Below are 23,094 nucleotides of genomic sequence, written 5' to 3' on the forward strand. Positions count from 1 at the left end.
TGGAAGTCCTGTGAGAAAACGTCTGAGAAAAATGACGATCTGGAATTCTTTTTAAAAAGTGAGAGGGCATCCGACTCCCCTTGGTATATTTTTTTTCTGTGCTCAAACAGTTGAAAACCTGAGCAGAGACTCACAGCAGGATCGCAGAGGTTTGTGTGTGTGCGTGTCTTGTTTTTGTTTGAGAGGAAGTGGTTTTTGAGGCTACAGTATGCAACCTCCAGGAATACATTCTGGTGGCAGAGTGTAACATAACTGGCCATGTTGTGTAGACAGTTTTTCATTCTTTTGCTGTAAAAAAACAACAACTGATAACTTTTGACAGTCTTTAAAACTTTCTGGCTTTTCTGGATTCAGTATAACGGTAATCAAAGTCTGCAGTATGTGTTGCTCACACAGAACAAAGCTTTGTGTCTTTGCTGACAAGTACACTCGTCTACCTTTTTATTAGCTTCCAGTGTCCTGACCATGAGATTGTGAACCACTGGTCAAACAGACCCAGAAGAAAGGATAATAATAATTACATACTCATACTCACTCATTTACCTGCTTATTAAATATCTCAAATCTCAAATATCTAATCAGCCAGTCACATGGCTGCAACATGTACATGCCTAAATACATTTGCATGTGGTTTCAGCCAGTTCAGCGTCAGAATTGTTTAGCGTCAGAATTTGGGAAGAATTTAAGTGACTTTGAACATGGAATGATAGTTGGTGCCAGATAGGCTGGTCTGAGTATTTTAGAAACTGCTGATCTCTAGGGTTTACAGAGAATGATCTGAAAAAGAGAACATGCCCAGTTGATGCCAATACAAAAATGCCTGTTGTATGCCTTGTTGCAACCAAGTTATGCAGAAGCGTATCTCTGAACACAACACATCGAACCTTGACGGACGATGCCACTCCTTTCAGCTAAAAACAGAAAAGTGAGGCCACAATTTCAACAGGCTCACCAAAGTTGGATAACAAAAGAATGGAAAGCTGATGCCTGGCCTGATGAGTCTCAATTTCTGCAGCAACAGTAGGGTGGAAGAGTGGCTCCATCCAGCCAGTGGTGGTGGTGTAATGGTGTGGTGCATGCCTACCATGCACGTCCCTTTGGGACCACAGTGTATCCATCTCCTGATTGGTTGCTTTCTACAGGATAATGCGCCTTGTCATCTCAAATCATCTCAAACTGTGACAACTCATGACAAAGAGTTCACTGTACTCAAATGGGCTCCACAGACATCAGTCTAAATCAGGGGTGTCCAACTCCAGGCCTCAAGGGCCGGTGTCCTGCAAGTTTTAGATATCACCCTGGGTCAACAAACCTGATTCAAATGATTAGTTCATTACCAGCCTCTGGAGAACTTCAAGACATGTTGAAGAGGAAATTTAGCCATTTAAATCAGCTGTGTTGGATCAAGGACACATCTAAAACCTGCAGGACACCGGCCTTCGAGGCCTGACGTTGGACACCCCTGGTCTACATCCAACATATGACCTTTGCAGTGTGGTAGAACAGCAGATTTATATTATGACTGTACAGCTACTTTCTGATGATATCATTTCAATATGGACCCAAATATGTGAGGAATGTGTACAGCACCTTGTTCAGTCTGTACCATGAAGAATTAGGAGAGTTCTGAAGAGAAAAGTTGGCCTAACCTAATACTAGCTAGGTGAACCTGGTGAGTATGTAAGCTTGTATAATATTGAAGTTGCAATAGGCATCTTTTACAAAGCCTGTTTCTTTTTCTCAAAAGAATATATCTGCATATATCAAATTGCCTTCTCTTTCTTTATATAAATGTCTTCATTGTGCATACATTTTTCATCTGTCTCACTTTACCGTTTCAAAAAGTCTCTACCATGCAGCTGAAGAAACAATTAAATTTAACATGAAATCCAAAGACTGTATATCAGTAAGAGAGCGTTCTCAGTCACGGGTATTCAAACACACGGGTATTTTTTTCTCCTTCTTGGCGCTTGAGACGCTGAACTGGATATAAGCACTGGAAAGTGACGAGTACAGTTTTTTAGGAGCTTTACTTTGATATTTCCACTTTATGCTACAGTCAGTTCCAGGCTGTAGGTGGACAGGTGGCCCAGCACCATCCCCTATTAAATATTCTCTGAAACTTTATTTGTAAAATGAGACATTCAGTGGTAGGGACTTTCAGAATTGGCATTGCTCCGGTTTATTTTGTCAGAACTGCTCGCTTGTAAAGAATTTTCCAACTTTGATCACTTTTTCACAGTGAATGAGCCGGTGTGTACTCAAGTCCCTTAATGTCTTGGCAGAAGGAGCTAAAAATGAGGACTGCGCTGAGCGAGAGAGTGTAGACTATTGCAGCCTGACAGATGTAATCCCTAACACGGCTCCAAAGTGCTGTGTGCCACCACAAATTTTCAAGTGAGGGTTTATTTAAAAAACAACCTCACACCACATACCTCTTATGTGCCCTGTTTTTCATTTAGGCTCAGCATAAATTTAAAGCTGCAGTTGCTCAGCACAACCTTAAAAACTTCTTGCAGACCCTTGAGCGGTTATCACACTAATTATAAGCATGGTTCATGTTTAAAAAAAAACAAAAAAATGCACAAAGCAAGACAAAGTAATTAAATGACAAACGCATTTAATGATCCGTCTTCATCAATTCTGCAAGTGCGAACAAAGTTGCAGCAAATTTGCACTAAGCAATGCAACTCCATGTACTTTCTCTCACATTCTCCCAAATAACATCCACATTAAAGAGACCATTATTCCGAAACACTTGTCTGGGACAGAGACGGTGATCATTAAATAACAAATTGGTGGTAACAAACAGTGTCAGATGAGATGAAGGCAATGTAATCGATTTCCTCTGAAGCACCTAAAACCTTTCTGATCCAAATTATGTGAACGAGGAGTTCACGTCTAGTTGTAATGTCTTCTCAAATTCACATTTCCTAATCTCCGTTTTCCCTAGTTTAGCTTGAGCTCAAGATATTTGGTTAATTGTTTGAAAACCACCACCAAGCTAACACCGCGCTTCAAACTGTCTTGTCCCCACTCATTTATTCAGGTTGGTGGTAGTAAGCCAACTTTGCGTGGGCACAGCTTCAAGATACAGTCTACAGAATCTCAATAGTTTGTTTTAGCTGTAAAACTGTGGCCTTAAAGGATGCTCTTGTCCTCTGCTATCACAGTCTGGCATCTGAAGTCTTGACATTCCTGTATTGCTTTGCAATCTGTTTTTCTTTTGTAAGAAGGATAAATCTGCTCTTTTGTTTCTGCTTCTGTCTTGAATTGCCTTGTTTTCTGTCTGCATTTATGTCTAGCTTCTTTGTTTTGCCTTCCCTGTGTGTCTCGCTTTTTCTTTGTCATCTCTACTTCAACAGCTGTGTCTGTTTACATAATCCTGATTGCTATCAGTTTGATTGTAAATTGTTTTATTTCACTGAATTAAGCCTATTAGTGAACTGTCTGTCACACAGTAACATGCCTGAGAGAAGTACAAGGAGAAATGTTTTGGTATTGGTGGAGATGTTAGCATTCTTTGGCCTAACTCTATAAAGGTACGTGGTGTGTGGCTTTCTCTTGTGTATGATCAGTCTTTCAAATTCTTACAGCCGTATCACAACCATCGTTTATCACAGCTTTCTCTTATCACTGGCATCTCCCTTTCAAAACCACATCCTGGAGGAGTTTGAATGAATGAGGTCTGATTGTAATGATGTAATATGTTGTTGAGTCTGACTAAAACAACACATGAAGCTCTACTGCTGTCCTCTGTGCTGGACTGCTCTGATGCTACAGAGTCCACCATTTTTAAAGTCTTTGTGGTAAGTTATGTTTTTGAAGGACCTGCAAGAGATAAAACTGTACTGAGTTACAATGTAATATAATCTACAGTTAGAAAGTTGATGTACTCCAATAAAAGGCTTGAGACTTGGGTGGAGACTAAATCCGCTGGCTTGTATGCACACCCGTTTAACCAAAGCTGTCTTGGTTTTGGCATTCTCTCTTATGCTTTCACGAAAAGAGTACCCTTATCCTGCAGGGGGTTTGGATCAAAATGACAGCACATATTTGCATGTAACATCATGCTAAATTTATTCCAGGCAATGACATTGACATTAAAAAAAGTTTTTTTCCATGACTCATCCAATGGTAAAAAAAAATCACGGTGCCCACAAGGATATGAATAATGTTAACATTAAGAGTTTCAGCGCCACAAGCTGGCTGCATGAGATAATCTAGTGTATGCCTCTGATACAGGATTATTTGGGCTGTGATTTTAGACCATGGTGGCATCATAACATATCTTGCATAATAGCATTTTTGTAGATAGAAATTAAATGTCAAAAACTATAAAGTGAATATATATAAAGTGAAGTACTTTAGCATTTTATAGTTCATGTTTAAAAAATCAAATGTTTAGCCCATTACTAGGTGGTTGCTAAGCTGCATGCTAAAGTCATGCATCACGAAAAGTACCTTGGATATAAATTGCATTCTACTTGTTGTGAAATTAAAATGATTTGATGGTTTTATATGTGTATAATATGTGCATAATTGGTACAAATTTGTACCAATTATCATCTGTAGACGGTTGCTTGGCAATATTTTGGTTGTTTATCTTTTGAATGTATAAGAGGAGTTGTGACTTTGTGCGTTGTAGGAAGATTATGAAAGTTTCATGTATGTAGAACAACAGCTGTTGCTGTGCAATCACACTGTGGTATTCAGATTAAACACTCAGTGGTTATTTCATGTATTTCCATTCTGTCACCTTCAACAGCAGTGTTATCAGTGTAGCTCTAGTACCAACTATGCATTTCTCTGGGTAGGTATTTGATTTGCTATTGTAAAATTCTCAGAGTCTCAACTGGATGAAAACTAGTGACTGACCACGCCACTAGAAAGTTTGTTTTGTTCAATAAGATTATACTATTCTATTATTTTAGTTAACAATATATCAAGTCATATTATGCCAGAACTTTTTATATGACCAGTACTTTGGTTTTATGACCCAAAGTGATTTTATTTCCCATCACCCTCAGCGTACTGTACTTTTATTTCTGTGGTCACTACTAACATTTTTTAGTTAAAGTAAGATGGAATACCTGCATCACATGAGAAATGCATCTTATTCAAAGTGTTAAGTAGATTTGCCACCAACTTTCCTTGCAACTTTTTTTTGTTTAAGAAGAAACAAAAATCACTGCATCAATATTTATTAATTATTTAATACTCATTTGTTTTGCTCCAATCTAAACTTTTGAGTCAGATTTTAGTTTCTTGAAAGTAAGCAGCACTTTTATGTAAAGCTTTTTTGATTTCATTTGTTGTACGCCAATTGTTCATTTTTTCCTTAAAATAGAAAGAAAAAAGTCGTGAAGCCTGCTTTAAAATCAGTGAAACAAACCATTCACAAAAAAGAAATCCAGTATTTTCAGCTGTATCCAATGAAATGTTTTATCCGTCTACAAATTATGATAGAATAATAAAGTGAAGATTGATAGACTGTATTACAAGGCACTGTGTGTAATTACTCTTAACTAGCTTGACAGTGTTTAATCATCATGCCTGTGGTTTGATATTACTTCCAACGGTGTCCTGTTCTTTTCAACCAAATTGCATGTGACTGATAATTGATGAGGTTTCAGTTTAATACAAGGAGGAATTGACTGTCCATCAAGGACATGCAAATCTATGACTTAACCAGAGATTAAAAAAGTGCAGTGTAAGCAGAGCCCGTATTTCCAGACACTTGATATGTGTGTTAATACTGAGCTGGCATTGTTTGAAAAACACCAGGATGGCTGTGTGATTTCTATGTGAGTTGATAACCAGTCATTTTCTTGTCATTTGCCTTTGACATGACTGTTGCCTCCATGGATGGCTAAGTCTCCTTGACAGTTGAAGGCACTGAGGTTTTGCTCAACTTTTAGCAGCTCAAAGAGCCAAAACTGTGATTTTCCAGTAAAATCTTTGGCAGGTTAGTACTTCCGACGTCCTAGAGATGTCAGATCATGAAATTCAGTTTGTTATTTTAATAGTCTCTCTGTTTTTATAGCTCTCTTTGTCTCTGTGCTATAATTTATGCACAGTTGATGTTCAGGAAACCGCTGTAGCGTCAAATATCTGAACAAGAATAGAAAAACTGAAAATGACCATTTGAGCCAAAGATTGTGGCTCTACGTCTTGGCCAATAATAGTATCTTCCCGAAAGAAGCAAACCAAACGCTCCACACATCAGATATCTTATTGTCATCGTCTTCAGTAAAAGGCTTTATTCAGTGCTCAGTGGTCATGATTATGGGCTGCTGGGTCCAGCTGACTAGCAAGGAACATGTGTACATAAACGGAAAGAAAAGGCTATGTAGGGCAGAATGTCCTCAGCGGTGCCTATACGTGTAGAGTTTGTTTATCCAGCATGCTGTAATGTTATGAGAACTGCTGCTTCAGCCTTAGTTACAAGTTGTAATGTAAATATTGATGTGTATGGAAAAGGAACAGTATTTAAAGCTTACCATATGTTCTAATAATTTGACACACTGATTCTGAAAACTGGATAAGCGTTTAAGGACAAATACTGCTGTGGTCCTTTTCTGTTAGAGTTAGCAAAACTGTATTTTGTTCATGTTACAGACAAATATTCACATTTAGCACTTAAAGTCATGTGAAAAGGTCCTGTGGCATGTAGAACCTAGCTTGTAACTAGCTAGTAGCACCACCTGTAGCAGCAACAACAAAGTAATAATTTTTTTGTATGGCTTTCTAAGTCTTTCACATGGTTGTGGAAGAATTTTGACCACTGTTCTTTACAGTGTTGATTCAGTATGGGCAGTAACGCGTTACTGTAATCTGATTACTTTTTTAAAGTAACGAGTAAAGTAAGTAGGGTTGCCAACTCCCTGAAAAATAAATAAGGGACACCTCATGGCCAGGGCCGGGCGACCCAGTTGTCTTCACCCTTCCCAGTGTGGTGAATTTTCTAGCTCTTTTTTTGTGTGTGAAATTATTTTTTTTAACCCTTTGACTTGAATTTGATTTAAGTAGATGTGTATTCTTTGTGATATGAACACATGTGAAACAAATGATCATTTAGCCATTTATTTTTAGCTCAAAATGACAACATTAACACATAAAACAGGTCTCTTTCTTAAACAGAAGCCTGTCATGCTTAACTTTTGAGAATATAAGTAAATCTTTCTTTAAAAGAACTCTGTCCTGCTTAACTTAAAATAATAGAAAACAATAGAAAGAAAAATATTCTTGTAACAGTGCACATTTAGTGCATTTAGTACAATTGGCTTCAGCTGAGGTATTATTTCAGCTTTTCTAATGCTAATCAGCTGCTCCTGTTTGTAAACCCGCTTGTTCCCATGATTACGCATCTTAACTCATCATCATTATTCATCTGTGTATTACTTTTATGTATTAGTCATCTATTTGTAATCATCTATCCTTGCAGTCGTTTATTACACAAAATAAATTATATTATCACACTTCTGGCCACATAGCGCTGATATTCACTGCACATGCCCATATTAACTTTTTCCAGCCAGGTGTTTTCCTTTTCCCATTCTTCCCTTTGTCTGAGGGGAACAAACATTGCTGCTCTAACGCTGGGCTCACACTGTGCGGTTTTAGGCCCATTTTGAGCCGATTTTTGAGTGATCGGACCGATTTTGGCCTTCATCGTGTAGTATACGTGGGGTAACGAGAAGTGATTAACACCTCACGACCAGCTCCCGATCATCAATCGCTCGTGAGCCGCTCACACTGCTCGCGCGCAAACACGTAAACGTCGGTGAAAAAGACGGAGCAGCACGGCTGTGCAGCGTGTGATCTGGACACAAGCGATGGAGGCACAACTTGTAGAACTTTGAAAAGCTCATCCGAGCCTTTTCCATGTGGCATCACAAAATTATCATGACCACAACAACCGTGAAAATAGTTGGATCTACATCGCTGCTAAATCACAGCTGCCTGATCATGTTTTTCATTAGCAATTTAGCAAAGTTGATGGTGGTGGTGTGTCTGTGTGAGTGAGAGACAGAGAGAGCGAGCGACAGATTTTCTGTTATAACCTTCATGTTATGGAGGCACAGTGTGAGCACTCAGGTCGCATCAGAGCATCGGGCCGTATAGTGTGAGACCTGCATCGTGACCTACCAACGTCTAACCCCTGCGAGTCAATCGTGCAGTTTGAGCAGGAGCTGAATAACGTGACTGAAAAAATCGCACAGTGTCTGCCCAGCTTTAGGTGTACTGTCGTCCGAGACTTGCACCGCAGTGACGGCGTTTGTTTCCCTGTTGGCCATGCTTCTTGTTGTGGTCATCTGTTGTCTTCCGGTATTTTCTCCGTAAGCGACCTTTCCTCGACCAATGAGATGAGCGGTAATCTGAATTGTCATACTCGAATTGTCATAAGTGTGCTGTCAGCTCATTGGTCACAAAGCAGGAGAGGGGCTGGGAATTATGTTTTCAAACAAAGCGTTAATTCCATTAACATTTATAGACTACTTTTGATTCTCACTGTATTACGGGACAAAGTGCGTCCCTTATTAGCTCAATACGGGACGTGTACTTTTGTTTCTAAATACGGGACGATTCCGTATTTTAAGGGACGGTTGGCAACCCTAAAAGTAAGGGATTACTATCGCAAAAACGGTAATTAGATTACCGTTACTTTCCCGTAGGAACGCTGCGTTACTGCGTTACTAAAACTGTGATTTCTTGCGAGAATGTCTCATGACAGTGACGTAAGTGAGTGCGACGTTTGTGACAACAGCTGTGTGCAGATCAACAATGGATAATATATCGAGTGCAGGAGAGAGTATGAGCGTGCAGCGTTTAAAGTGTGGAAGTACTGACCTTACTTTGAGTTTAATTCCATAAAAAATGACAAAAACATTAGTGTCCGCTGATCACTGCGTGGGAAGAAAACTTCTTTTTACAGCGAAAAAAACCCCTAAACAAGCACCGAGTGCGCAACGACATAATGGGAAATTCACAGAGAAACTCGCGGATTCTTCCACACCGCTGCAGCACACCTGCACCAGAGCACACCTCCGCCTACCCCACTCCTGCTTTAGAGGTGAAAATAGAGCAACAGGACTGCTAGTCTTTGACTTTATTTAATTTCTGCTGTGTTTTACTTGCATCTATTTGAAAGACTGAGTGTAAACACAAAAAATATTTTATTTTACCTATGTGCTAGAATGTGCAGAAAATAGGCTTAAATGTTAAACTAAAGTCAGAGAATGGTGCATATAATTAAATTTTTGCTTGATGCGTAAAGTTAAAAGATTAAAACTGATAAAACAAGTTAAAAAGAGACTTTTCCATTTGATTACATTTTGTATGATGGATTATGCAGAAAAAGTGGAATTGGGCTGAAAGATCTATCGCTTTATCACCTATTCAGGTTGTAAATCGTGTTTTTAAAAAGTAACTAAGTAATTAATTACTTTTGAAAATAAGTAATCAGTAAAGTAACGGGATTACTTTTTGGGGGAAGTAATCAGAAATTAGTTAATGATTATTTTTTTCAAGTAACTTGACCAACACTGTCTGCCACAGGACTCACAGTCTCACTTTGATTGGGTCATTGCAACAAACCTGATTTGTTTTGCCAGTGTTTGTTCTGTAGATTTACTGGTGTGCTTGGTATCTGCTATATCCCCAAATGTTGACCATTCTTTAGCTGTTAGATAGATTGCCTTGCAATTAGCCTTTAGCTCTAGACTCCGGGCCCTGTGGTTGCAAAACAAGCTAAAATCGTTACCAGAAGTTTGGTTGTTTGTTCATTTGCAACTTTGCAATTCCTAAGCTGTCATGTTCTTTTTTTTGAGAAGAGTCTTTCCCCTGGCAACCATGCCAAACGAGGCATATCTGTTCAGTTTTTTTCTAACTGTTTTGGCATGCTGAGAAATAGCTCCCGGTTTATTCGCAGCTTCTTTGAGCATTCCACGTTATGACGTTAGTGAGGAATTTGCAGGGAAGACTGTGGCATTATGTGGCCTCACGTTAACCTGTTATGTTAACACACATGCTCCAGACCACCAAACTGCCAAAACTATTGTTTATACAGAGATGCTCACACTTGCTGATGATCGGTTAATCGTGTGCATTTGATTAGCAGCATCTGCTTACCCCCTTGATTCCTATGGAAGCTTTAAGGGTGTACTTAGTATTTCACAGGACTATATAGAGTTACTTTCCTGGTTTTATAGTGTCAACCAGGAAAGTAATGTTATCTCAATATCATAATAAAAGTTCAATGAAGAGAAACATAATTTATTGAGATACAGAATTCAGTTATTCTATGTGGTGATGAGACTCAGATGACCCATTATAACAACAGAGTCCCGGCTACGATAGGATTTAGCCCAGGACCCCTTGGAGTTTAGACGCTAGTCGTGGTGCAGGTGAAGATGGAGGTTTGTATAGAGTTTTGAGTGACTACGGTGAAGCGGAGATGGGCTGAACAAATTAGAGCCTGAATGGCAGAATGACAAATGAGCAGTGATATTTACAGCACACAGAATGGAGGCTAACTGGCTTACAGAAACCAGACAAGAAAATGACTGGACTAGAGCAATGATGTCGGCATTGAGTTTGACAGTGTGGGAAAGTGGATGTAAGAACTAGACTAGCCGCTGATGTATCCATCTTTCCAGCAAAAGTCTTTGCAACAATGCAAATGACTACCTTGTAACAGCTTTCAGACACAATGTTTAAAGAGTGTTTTGAAAGATTTTAGTTTTCATGTTTATTGTTAGACTCTGCTGGTAGATGATTGTAAAAGATGTCACTTTTATATAACCATAACATGAACTGGTCCATGGTACTCCAACTCAGAGGTCCATTCATGTATGCATGTAGCTCCACGAAGGAAGTTAGCTGTGAATGAAAGCTTTCAGGTCACAGGTCTTTATCTGTACCATTCCCCCCCTTCTCAGTGGTACAAAATAAACCATACAGTGAATATATTGTGCAATAGGACACAAAGTAAAAGCCAATTTCATAAATGTAAAATGTATGAAATTGGTCTAAATGAGTAATCAGTGAAAATATGTCAGATGTCACACATGTTATTCTAGAAGTGTGCTCTTAAAACTGTGGCGTGGGCTGTATGCTGGGCGGCAGCCTGCAGCTCTGTTTTGAATGGGACCCTATAAATATAAACTACTGCTTATGTACCCAACCCAAAACAACACGTAACAACACCTTAACTTAGAAAACTCTAAACTTAATTAGTAATGAGAAACATGGTGAGTCAGTAGACTCCAACATTTCCAACTTTTATAACTATGGTACAAAGATATGTTTGTTTTGATTTAGCTTGAGACAACCAGGAGTTAAACTGTGCTGGAGGCAGCCGTAGTGGAGCTCTGCTTGTTGATACCTTTAGATATTATCTCTCACGTATGCAGTAGAACACTGCCTTCCTTTTTTCTGTCCATCCACCCATTTCCATTTTCTTAACCACTTATCCAATTCAGGATCACTGGGGGGCTGGAGCCTATCCCAGGAGTCACAGGGCGAGAGCAGGGTACATTATACAGGGCAGTGGTAACTTTAGTAATTTTTTTTATCCATACAAATTACACATACTAAGAAGAATTTGCTTTCACTGAAGAATCATATTTTATGGTATATGCTTACATCTGGGTGTGGCCTTGTGTATGTTTTGTTAAGTTCGTGTAGGCTAACCTTTTCCATTAAATTAGTGAAAATATTGCTTCATCTTATCATCAAAAGGCACAGAGTGTACTAAAATGAAATGTATCCAAAAGTAAGAATCTTAGATTTTATTTATCTTAATTAAAATAAATATAATTAATGAGCAATGTTGTTACTCTGGACAATTCACATTAATATAACACAAATGAAACTAGTATCTACAAAAGAAACAGCCTATAAGGTTAAAGCCAGTGGCCAAATGTTACAGCATACACAGGCCATATTTCATCAAAATCCAGGCCTAACACATAATTTTCTTTTCCCACTTTATACCTTTTTCCTGGGGCATCAATCATTTTTAATCAAAGATGTCTACATTTTGTTTTTGTTTGTAATTTCATGAGTTGGGCGCACGATTAGAGTGCAAGTTTCCCATGTTTCATGCTAAATGGAACACTTATAAAATGGTCTTTGTGTGAAGGGTTTGCTGCATGGCATCCAAAAAAACGCCTAAAATAAAAATGTCCCTCTGAAACAAGCATGTGAAAGTTTAAAGTCTCACCACTTGTGTTTTCTATTATATTGATTAAGCATGCCCTAAAATCTGCTTTAAAGCATTGGCTACATGTTGATAAGATAGCTTGTTATTAAAAAATATTTATTATTTAAAGCACACAAATGTCACTTTCTATTTTATTTTCTTGTGCCACAGGATTAAAAAAAAAAACTTTTTTAAACTCAGGAATAAATGAACTCTAATTTTTTTTCATCTTGTCAAACATGCTCTCACTCCCCGTGAACACACTGGCCTTTGGGGACATGACAGAATTGATGGCTTACCTCCTTAGCGCTTGCGTGTGTGTACGTATGTGTGTGAATTGTGCTCCTTTGAAGTTCTGAAGTCCGCCCATCTCTCTATGGCTCTATATTGTGCTCAACAGCTCCATTTATCCCACCTTAATCCCCTGACTTAAACTTGCATAAATCACGCTGAGTTGTTTCTAAACCTGGGCAAGCTGGAAAACAGTGTCTCTGTCTCTGTTTCGTTCTGGTTCAGCTCTCATTGTGAGTTTAAGGGCTTCTGGATATTTAGCCGACCATGCTAATGATTACTGGACAAGTACAAAAAATGTCTTTTTATGTGGCAACTGCGTTTTTTCTCCTACACATTTTAGCAAACCTGAATTAGGTAAATGTGCCTTAAGACAGAGAAAACATAAGATATGAAAGCATAATTAATGGTATTTTTTCTGTTTATACATTAGAAATATACAGTTAGCTTGTAGCGTAGGAAAAAGAAAAGGCTTTAGAAGAAAATAGGGCTCATGGGATCAAAAAGACTTCTAAGACTAAACTCACAAAGTTCACACTCACAAATCGTTTAACTGTTTTACTCTAGCAGATCATATGCAAACATTGTAGAAGTCCCTTCTCTGGCCTTTTTCTATGGCTGGGACATAATGTGACATTGTTTTAACCAGCATTCAGTCCAAGTCTCTGGGCAGCATCACGACACCCATAGTGCATCTAAGCTAACCTCTCTCTATCGATGGCTCTAGGCCAGATTAAAGTGCTGGGGCTCATTGTTTACACAGCTCTGTGGTGCCACGGCTGAGCAGGCCCAAACAATGGACCCCTGCTCCCTTTTGTCAGAGTGAGAGGAAGAATGGAGACCTCTTGACATGGCAACCTGAAGCCTCAATGCCCCTACTTCACCTAGCTGAGAGGGTCACAACGAGAATGAGAGGGGAAAAAAGGAGAAGAGGGGAAGTTGGACATAAGAAAGAAGGAGAGCAGAGAGAAGAAAATGGAAAGGGAAGAAAAGAGATATAATATGGAAGGTAGAAGATTAATTAAGAATGGAGGAAGAAAGCTCGAAGTAAAGGACGTGGAAGAGGAATGGGAAAAGGAGAGGCAATGACAAGTGGATAGGAGATGCAGAGAAAAGCAACACTGAACTTACTTATGTAGGAATCATAAGTTTTGTAATGATGACAGAAGCAGATATATAAATGTATGCGTAATAATTTGATTGGTGATATCAGGCTTGCTTTTTGTTTTACTCTTAAGTTAAACGAGAAAGAGAACTAACAGAGCTGGTGCTGTCCTGACAATGTTCCGCTTATTTTAGTTTGAGATGGCTCATCATCTCCTTTCAGAACAGCAAATTTATCATTTTCTACTTATTGGTTGTAGGTCACTTTCTGGGTAACAACACAGTTATTGACGTGCTTCGTCGCCAGGGATATGAGGTGGAGCACACACCTGCTGGGCAACCCATAAACCGGTGAGTTTGCTTCAGTCTAATCATCATCATAATGCTGCTTGTTTAACAGGACTGGACCGTAAGACATCCATGGCTTTTAGATGCAGTTTCTCATATACTATATGGTGTTTTCGGTAACATCTCCCCGCCTGTGTGCTTTTTGCAAGTCTTCTCTTGTTTCAGCTTAGATTGTACTGGAAGATAAGTGTCACAAATTCCCCGCTGGCCACCAATGAAGTGGTGTTGAAAAGGCCAATTTAAGTAGGGTTCTCACCTCCTGCTGTGAAGCATGTAGTGCAGTCTACCTTGGCACACTGAGGGTGGTAATCTCGCTTTAAATCTGTGTTCTTGTTCCTGTGTCTGAGTGAATGAATAGGTAATTCTACTTTCTCACACACAGCCCCCGTGTTTGATACGGTATTATGAGCCTGAGATGAACCCACATCTTGCCTGTTCATAGACTACCTTGATGTTGTCTTGAGAGAACAGACAGCCTTCATTATATCCATGTATAACAATTTATTATTCGACTTCTCATTAGTATATCTGACATCACAGTTGTTCAGGTCTAAGTGCATTTACTCTCTTTGTTACCAGTATTGGTTTATTCATGGTGATTAACGTGTCTTGAAAGGAAAACTAGTGTCAAATAGTATCAAAAAGAAGAGTTTAGGTTTTTCTGTCATGCTTCCCAACTTGTAATTTGTTCTTCCACAAAAAGAAGCTATGTTAACTATTAGACTGTAGTTAGTTTTTTGTCCTTCCATTGCATCCTGAATGGAGAAAGAATGGAGACCTGTTTATAATAATATATAATATTAATAATTAATAATACTTTTTTCTCGACTTCGCTCTGCTCGTGATTTGAAAGTGTATTTCTCCTGCTTGTTTCACTGCCATTTACTTATTATGATCAAATATTCACTTTAAACTGTCATGTTAATATTTTATTGGTAGGCTTTTTAACAGGACTGTCAGGTGGAATAAACTCCTGGCCTGCATAAAAACACTCTAACCTGCTTTCAGCACTTTGCTACTTTTGCTCAGCATTTTCTCTGCACTTGTAGACTCTCCCACGAGACTATAATGCCATGTTTCAGTGACCTCACAGGAAAATGTGATATTTATTTTGCCTGTAACAGCAAAACAGACCTTGTCCTTACATTCTTTGGTGTCCATGGCAATATCCTTGGACAAGGCACAGAGGCTGTAAGATGTGCTCAGTTTGTTTCATCTGCATCTTCTTTGGTGCATTATGAAAGTTCCATTTATGGCAAAGCCCTCCAGACAATCATATGCAGGGTGAAATGTGGGCAGGCTGCAGTGTGAAGTGTGAAACCAACACTGGCTTCATCGCCAGTATAGTCCAGCATCACCTTCGTATCCATGATCATTGTTAATTGGAGCTCATATAGTTCACCACACTTGATGAGTTCTTCAACAGTGATCTCTTTTTGTCCCACGTGATTTGATTAAAACAGCCCCAAAAATGTGTTTTCAGCATAAAGATTTCAAGTTTTTGCTTTTGCTTCGGACAGGCAAACATCATCTTATAATCTTCATATGGTTCCTTGCCTTGTATCCCCAGTTTTCTGCTTCTGATCACCTAGGCAGGGTAACTACTCTTCTTCTTTTGCAGACAGGCTTGGCACCATCGTTGGCAGGATTAAAGATGATTAAAGACTAAAGTTGATGATTTTATTATAAAAGTGACATGCAACGAACCCCTTTTCTCTTTCTTTCTAAAGCATCTTACCCTACTGTAATGTGCATCCTCTAGGCGATCATCATCTGGACCCGTCTCACCAGAGCTGGAGGACCATTACGATGAGTTGCCTCAGCTGGAACCTTTCTTGCACGAGCTTCCTCACAAAGAGGAGGGTCAGGGGCATACTCTGGAGGAGGATCTGTTACCCCACATGCTTCTGCCACCAGATAGCCTGGAGGTTCTGGAGAAATCTGAGAGAAAAATGCTAAAGAAAAAGAGGAGGAATAAGCAGAAGAAACAGCGGCACAGGCATTTTAATGACCTCTGGGTTCGGATAGAGGAGAGGTAAGATGAAAGAAAGAGGGGTAAAGATGTGAAGGTCTTTCTTCTCTATATATGGGTTATCAATGACTAGAGATGAAAGGCCACAGGTGAAATGAGAGTATGATAGCAAGAGCTCAGAAACAAGCCAGAGAGGATGTAAAGGGAAACTCACACTTGTATATAGAATAAAACTGACACTTCCTGGTGCAGTGCTGCAGGCTCAAACAGCCACCATATCACATCACCATGCACTTCATGCAGTTTGCATAAACTTCAGCACATACACATATGTGCCCTGCAGTGGTATATGAGTCCTGACTAGTTCAAAGCTAGTGTAGGTGTCTTGGTTATGAAAAGAGCGACCTGGGAATTCCTGCTAAGTATCGGGATTTGGTCTCACAGTAGCTCCAGGCAGGAACTCACAGGACAACACGATAAGATCACCTTTCAGACAAAGAAGAATCTTTTGCACAAGGTGTGGTCTGCCATGTGGAAACATCCCTGCATTTTTTGCAATGGCAAAACACAGTTTTGTCATTGGGTTGGAAGCAGTAACGCTAATATGAACTTCAACACATAAACAGTCCTAATCTATTCAGTCACACCTTTGGGGAATTTAAATTTTCCATGGCCTTGCCCAAATTTGGGTTGCAAGAGAAAAGACAAAAGGACAACATGTGATCTTGACACAAAACAGAGAAATTTTTATCTTAATTGAAACAGAGAATGGGTGAACAGCTAACATTAGCGTTATTCAGATGTAGATCTGGACTTAAGAAGTTGTTGCAGGCAGCAGTTTGTAAAACTGAACTTGTGCTACCAGTATTTATTATTTCAATATGCAGTATGCACTAGTCCAAATTAGTGATGGAAAGAAAAAGCTAAACAAATAGTGTCACTTCTTCATGTGAACAGAGGAGGTTTGTGAACATTTGTGTACATTATTTCTGCAGAAGTGTTTTCTCTAAATCTGCAAGATCCTGTATTTTGAGCAGAAATGAAACGGACTCTTTGTGCATGGACGTTACAATGTTATGCACGTTCTTGTATATTTTAATGTCTAAAAAGGTGGCTGAGTAAGAGAAAGTAAGGCAATTTGAGAAAAAGAAGCAACTCCAGTCTCACAGTTCTTTGTTGTGTGGCCATGGTATGTCACACCTGGTTTCTTTGCGCCTCTTAAGGCCTTTTCACACAAACTAAAGTTAATTTCTCTAAAACTATGCCCCTTGAGTATTTGGCTGAATGCAAATAAGTATGAAGAGTAATGTAAATTTGGGGCAAAGTGGCATTATGTTAGGAGTGTTTCTTTTTAATAAAAATGGAAATGCTATGATGTCTGTGTGGTTTTGACCACCTCAAAGCAGTTATTGCCTCACAGACACTTCAGTCTGTGTAATTTGGGGATGAAGGAAGAGTAACAAAGGGCATAATAGCTTTCAGGTTTATTGGCAGTTGGTCATGTGACGATCAGTGATTTGAGCACCCAGAAATTCTGTCAGAGAACTTTTTCTTTGTGGCTTTCATCATCATTAATGTTTCCATTGTTGACTTTCTGCAGTCTGCATATTTTCTCTGGCAATTTTTGACAATGTGTGGATGTGGAGAGAGGCTGGTTTTCCTGCTGATCCTGCCACAATTTCCCCTACAGTACCAAAGAATTGTACAGTGCAGAAACAAAACAAAATGCTTTTTGTTTAAAAAAAAAAAAAAAAAAAAGTAAAAGTCTGGAATTAATAAGACCCTACCCAGTCTGTAGTGATTCTAAATTGCAAAATGGGAGCCAGTGCCTGTAGAAAAATTATGGTGTAGTTTACTAATTGCAGCATACAGAGTTTTAAAGCCTCTGAAATTAAGATCTGATGTTGTTTTGTTTTTCCTGTAATAAAAAGAGTGAAAAAAATCAATGAATGTAAGCAAACGTTAATGTCACAGCAGTGAAGATGGGTTCATTGTGAAAGCCGTCATTCAGTTAACCCTTTAAAGGCTAAACCATGATGTAGTTGACAGAAATTAAATTATTTTGCATTAATGAGTGTTAATTTGTGTCAGTGTGCAATGCGCAGCGTCATTGTGCAACCAATTTTTTTTTCAGTTGGGGAGCGCCTGGGGGGGGGGAGTATTACCCACACTAATACTCATTCCCTTTGCCCACAAACCAGTGAAAGAAATGCAAATACAGAATGAATGCAGGATCCTCGTTAATTATACCAATTAAAATCATTCTGTTTTGTGTTCATCATTTACGACCCATCATTCAATTGAGAAATATTATAAATCTTCATTATTAAATCCATGTTTTTGCCTCTTTTCTCTCTACAGCTCTGTGGTGCAGTCCCCGCCTCCCCCAATGGTTCGCATCATCAATGGTTACATCACGGTGCAGCCGCCTGACAGAATCCAAAGCCAGTACAACTATCATCGTGTTCCTTCAGCAGCACCAGCGCCTTCGATCTTCTCGTTGTCTTTACTGAGCTTTCACCTCACACTACCTATAGTGATCTCACAGATATGGACTGTGGCCCTCTAGTAAAATGGTTATAAGGACTCTAAATAAAACTGGTACACGTACGCGGTTTCAAATATACTGCTCTTAAAAAAAAGTCTGGTCTAGCTGTTCACTCCATGGATGTTTGGGCACAGAAAGTTTGCTATGTTGGAAGTGAACTGGAAAGGTGTGGCAGTAGGGCTCATCTCTTTACAGATTGGGCTTTGATGTGCATGCGAGTTCATATAACTTGAAACATAAAGGTCTGAGTTTCACTTAATTTACACAGAGTGAGCACAGAGTATGCAGTAGGGAAAACAAGAAGCTCAAACTGAGGTAGTGTTATCACTAATTACACAACTCATCAGTGCCTTGCTGGGTTACACAGTTATAGTAGACAGCTATTAGTTGCTCTGAAAATTTGAGAAATCACTTAAGTAATTTTTCAGCTTAAATATTTTCTCCAACAGCAACTGGGACCACATGTCCTTTGAGTATCTCTGTGAGAGTACGTGGGCGTGGGACAAACAACGTCTATCGGCTCTTAAACCCACTGGGCTTGCAAACACAAGTGCTCAGACTTTAATTTATTCTTCTATTTTAGAAGAATCTGATTTGATTACATAAAAACCTGCTGCGGGGAGAAAATTGTACATACGCCTTTTGAATATTATAGAAGTATTTTAGAATTATTAAAAAAATTAAGATTATCAGAAGCATTGTTGTTTATATGGAAAAGTATAAATAGATATGCAGTATATTTTCAAAACAAAATCAGGAACTAACCACCATAGCCCCATGCCATGTGTCTCACTGAAATTACATTTTTGAAAGGGACAGGTGATTGTATTGTACTTTATTAGTGTTATCGACTGCTTTGATGTATATGTTTGCTGAAAGAATTTATGTGGATGTGTCTGGGCGTGTGTGCGCGCGTGTGTTTTACATAGCATTCATTCATTTTTTATTTATTTAAAACTGTAGTGTTGCTGTTAGCCATGTGAAACATTCCCTGTGGCTTTTGTTTTTATATATTTCATCTCACCATGATGCCAAAATGACTTGTTTTTCAAATGTTCTTTCAGTGTAATTTCAAATGCATATCATGGCAATAATAATTAAACTGACTACATGAGCAGACCGCGTAGTGCTTTACGACCTTCACATTTCATTTATGGCACGAGATAGCAACAATAAAATATTTATCTGGATGTAAAATTGGTCTTCGATGCTCGTTCTTCGCTGTGAAGCAAATCAGTGGAAAGTCAGGGGAGAGAAATTTTTACAGCAAAATAACCAGTGTTATATTAAGTATAGATCAAATTATTTTATGTTCATCACAACGAACAAACGAACAGCTTCCCAACACTTAAAACCTTTTGGATTCCTTCAAAAATCTTTTTATTTAATGGTCAACAGGTTTACGCTCCAGTCCCATTATCATGTGTATAACCCTCAGTTCCAACAGGCAGCTGTTTTCAGTGATCAAGCGTTTAGCAGCTAAATTGCGCATATCTGTTTCTAGTTGTTGTTTTTCATCAGAGATGTATGAATATTAATGTTAATGCTGTGTGCCCTATGTCTGCTGGATGTATAAATAGCCATCTGTTAGCTAACATGTTTTTTAGGTCCATCAGCTTTAGGTACAGCAGTATCAACTGAACAAAGGAGTGGGCACACACACGTACACATGCTGCCCTCCTGATGGGTTCATGGCATGTTTATGTGATGTTAATGTGATAAGACAGCTATTAGAAGTTGTTTGACGTGTGCATGTGGTCTGTCACAAACAAGACAGCTGCTCTGCTGGCAAATATCTTTCCTTCGAGACACAAACAGGAAACCGGAGCAAACTGGCTCTTTAGATGTACAGGAAATGAGAGATAATTGATTTGTTACATTAACAGGAAACGCTGAGTGACTTGTTAGTTTGTGCTTTTATTTAGGAGTGGCTATGTGCTTGATGTGCTGACATGCATGAGCAAAATTAGGGCAGTGATTCTGAGTTATTCTAAGTGTTATATTGGGTAACAACAAGTACAGTACAGCCCATGGAATATGCTAACTTTATCTGATGCTTTCTGATTGTTAAAGACAAATTTATGTTTGTTTTTATTTAAAAAGCAAAAAAGTAAGATGCATGGAAAAAGTAAATCACATCCTTACAGCTTTTCACACATTTGTGCATGTCTTGCACTAAAAATACTTTAGTAAATCATCACTCTGTAAGTGATATCAGCTACAGGGTTGAATTCAAACTGCTGTTTTTTTTCAGGACTGGCTCCACCAGCATCGGTGTCCTGGAAGAAGAAGGTGAAGGCACTTACAGCAGCATCACAGGATGATGACAGGATGCAGCAGGTGACAGGAAAGGCAGCCGTGGGTGTCACTTATAAGTCTGTGCATAATGTGTATTTTTGTCTTACTGTCTGGAGACAATGTGATGGCTCTTACACACTTTGTCTTCTTACCAGGAATATCAGCACCATCACAACCTTTTAAAAGATAAAACATTTCCATCCATCGCTACATTTTCTTTTACTTACCCAATTCAGGGTTTTGGGGACTGGAGCCTGTCTCATGGCAAGAGGTGGGGTACACTCTGAACAACTTGCCAGTCTCTTGCAGGTCTCACACAGACGCACACTCACTCACTCGCTTTCAGTACTTACAGATATTGTAGACTCATCGCTTAAAACGTGGATGCCTTTGGACTGTTGGAGGAGATCACATAGCCTGCATGCTGGATTCAAATCTTGGACCTTGTTACTGTGAGGTGATAGTGCTGTTATGCTGCTATACTACAGTATAGCAGCAATATATAATAGCTGTAATAGCATCATAACAGCTATTATGTAAATTTCCAGTTAGGAAACAAGGCCAGCAGACAGATCTCCCAAAATTATTATTACACTACATATTATCATTACAAGCACAGCATACATAGCTACTTTCAGATGTGCTCTTACTGACAAGAGCAGCACACAGCAGGTAGCTGTTTGACTGGCAGATTTTTGATTTATTCATTTCTTGCCTTTTCTGTCTTTTTTCCTCACTCCAATTTCCTCTTATGTGCTCGTGCAGATTTTCTTTGCATGGATCGTACACACTCTCTCATAAAGGAGACTGCAGGCTTTTTCGGGACAGACAAATCACTGAATCACTGATTCAATTCTAAATCTTATATTGGATCAACAAATGCTAAAAAATAACATGAAGGTGTCCAAAGGCTGAACTTGTTCCATTTGGGTATCTGAAGCTCAGTTAAAAAACAACCAAGGAATAGCTTAGAAGACGAATAAAGTCATGTAGCAGAGTAATCACAGCTGAGATTTGAATCCCATTGAAATGTTGTTGGCAGGATTTGAGATCTTGCACTGAAGGAATTTAACATGGAAAAGTAGTGAACATTTTCAGAGGCTATATCAGAGACTGCTATGCAATTATGCAAAATGGCTGCAACGAGCTATTTTAGCTCAAAGAGCTAATGTTAACTTCTGAGGCTAAGAGGGCACTTCCTTTTCACAGAGAAGAATTATACTTCAGCTTCAACTTCTGTTCACTAAAAGCCTGAAACAGACATTTCTCTGCGTGTCATTGTTCAGCCTTTATCTGCTTTGTTTGTCCAAATAGGTCAAAAGGCCAAGAATAACAGAATGCAGGGATATAATATTTAGCTCTGAGGGCTTTTTAAATTCTTATTCTATAAACAATTTAGGCCTACTTTTGACTTTTTTGCTGATCAGGTCAGGTCATTAATCTTTTTTTTTTTTTTAAACTTAAAGAAAATGAACCCCAGACTTTTGCCGCTGACCTTATGCGAGAATGTGGAACTGAACACTGCTACCTTTCATGGCGTGATGCGTGTTTGGAGAAATGTAGAGAGAAAAAGCAGACTGATTGTATAACTAAAGTCATAACTGGAGCCACTGCAAAAGCTCGAAAACATTAACCTTACATCATGTTGATGTGCGACTCCAAACGACATTTGTCTTGTGCTCCGTGTAACACAAAACTTTAAAAACAACAGACCTTGTAAGTCACTCAGTCATTACATAAAAGAACAAACAAATAGGTGCGGGTCACTCCGCTAATTGCCTCCCTTTGAGTGCTTTTGCTGACAGATGTTACAGCTCATTTACTATTAAAAACACTGTATAATGAATGGTGTGAATTACATAAGTCAAACTGTGGACCATATGAGTGAACTAGTGTCAAGGTAAAATCAATTCAAGACTTTAAACCAAGACGAGAATCCGCTTATACACACATCAAGTGGCAATTTCTTTCATTTCAGTTTAATTTTTTCTTACATGTTTTAGTTCCCTTCTCATTTCAAGACTTTAACCAAGAATTAATACAAGCATGCAAAGGCTATTTGATAACAGCTGAACCAAATACCAAACTCAAGAATTCAATACTGCACATCACGACGAGTTGAATTAGAATAGCATTTCGTCTAGAGTTGGTAATTATAGTGCAATAGATATGCATGTAACATGTGGCAAATGCAAAGCATTACCTGCAACGTGAATATGAGGAATTTGTTCATTCCGATCCTTTTTAACATATGATTCTGAGCATGTTTGGGGGATTTTTGATCTAATTATACCCTTATTTATCACTATATGAAGCAATATCCTC

General features: G+C 38.8%; 1 protein-coding gene across 1 annotated transcript in view; it reads left to right on the top strand.

Moving 5' to 3' along the window:
* Positions 1-19,656, top strand: part of trabd2a (TraB domain containing 2A) — a 59,314-nt gene extending 39,658 nt beyond the window's left edge. Inside the window, exons 5-7 of the mRNA XM_085413750.1 lie at positions 13,864-13,954; positions 15,714-15,986; positions 18,285-19,656. Coding sequence (XP_085269876.1) covers positions 13,864-13,954; positions 15,714-15,986; positions 18,285-18,492 — 572 coding nt within the window. The 3' untranslated portion in view covers positions 18,493-19,656. The remainder of the gene's footprint in view (positions 1-13,863; positions 13,955-15,713; positions 15,987-18,284) is intronic.
* Positions 19,657-23,094: the final 3,438 nt, after the last annotated feature.

This window comes from Rhamphochromis longiceps, linkage group LG7, assembly GCF_057381845.1.
Source record: "Rhamphochromis longiceps isolate RC_006_pf linkage group LG7, R_longiceps_female_GT1.1, whole genome shotgun sequence".
In the NCBI taxonomy this organism is placed as follows: Eukaryota; Metazoa; Chordata; class Actinopteri; order Cichliformes; family Cichlidae; genus Rhamphochromis; species Rhamphochromis longiceps.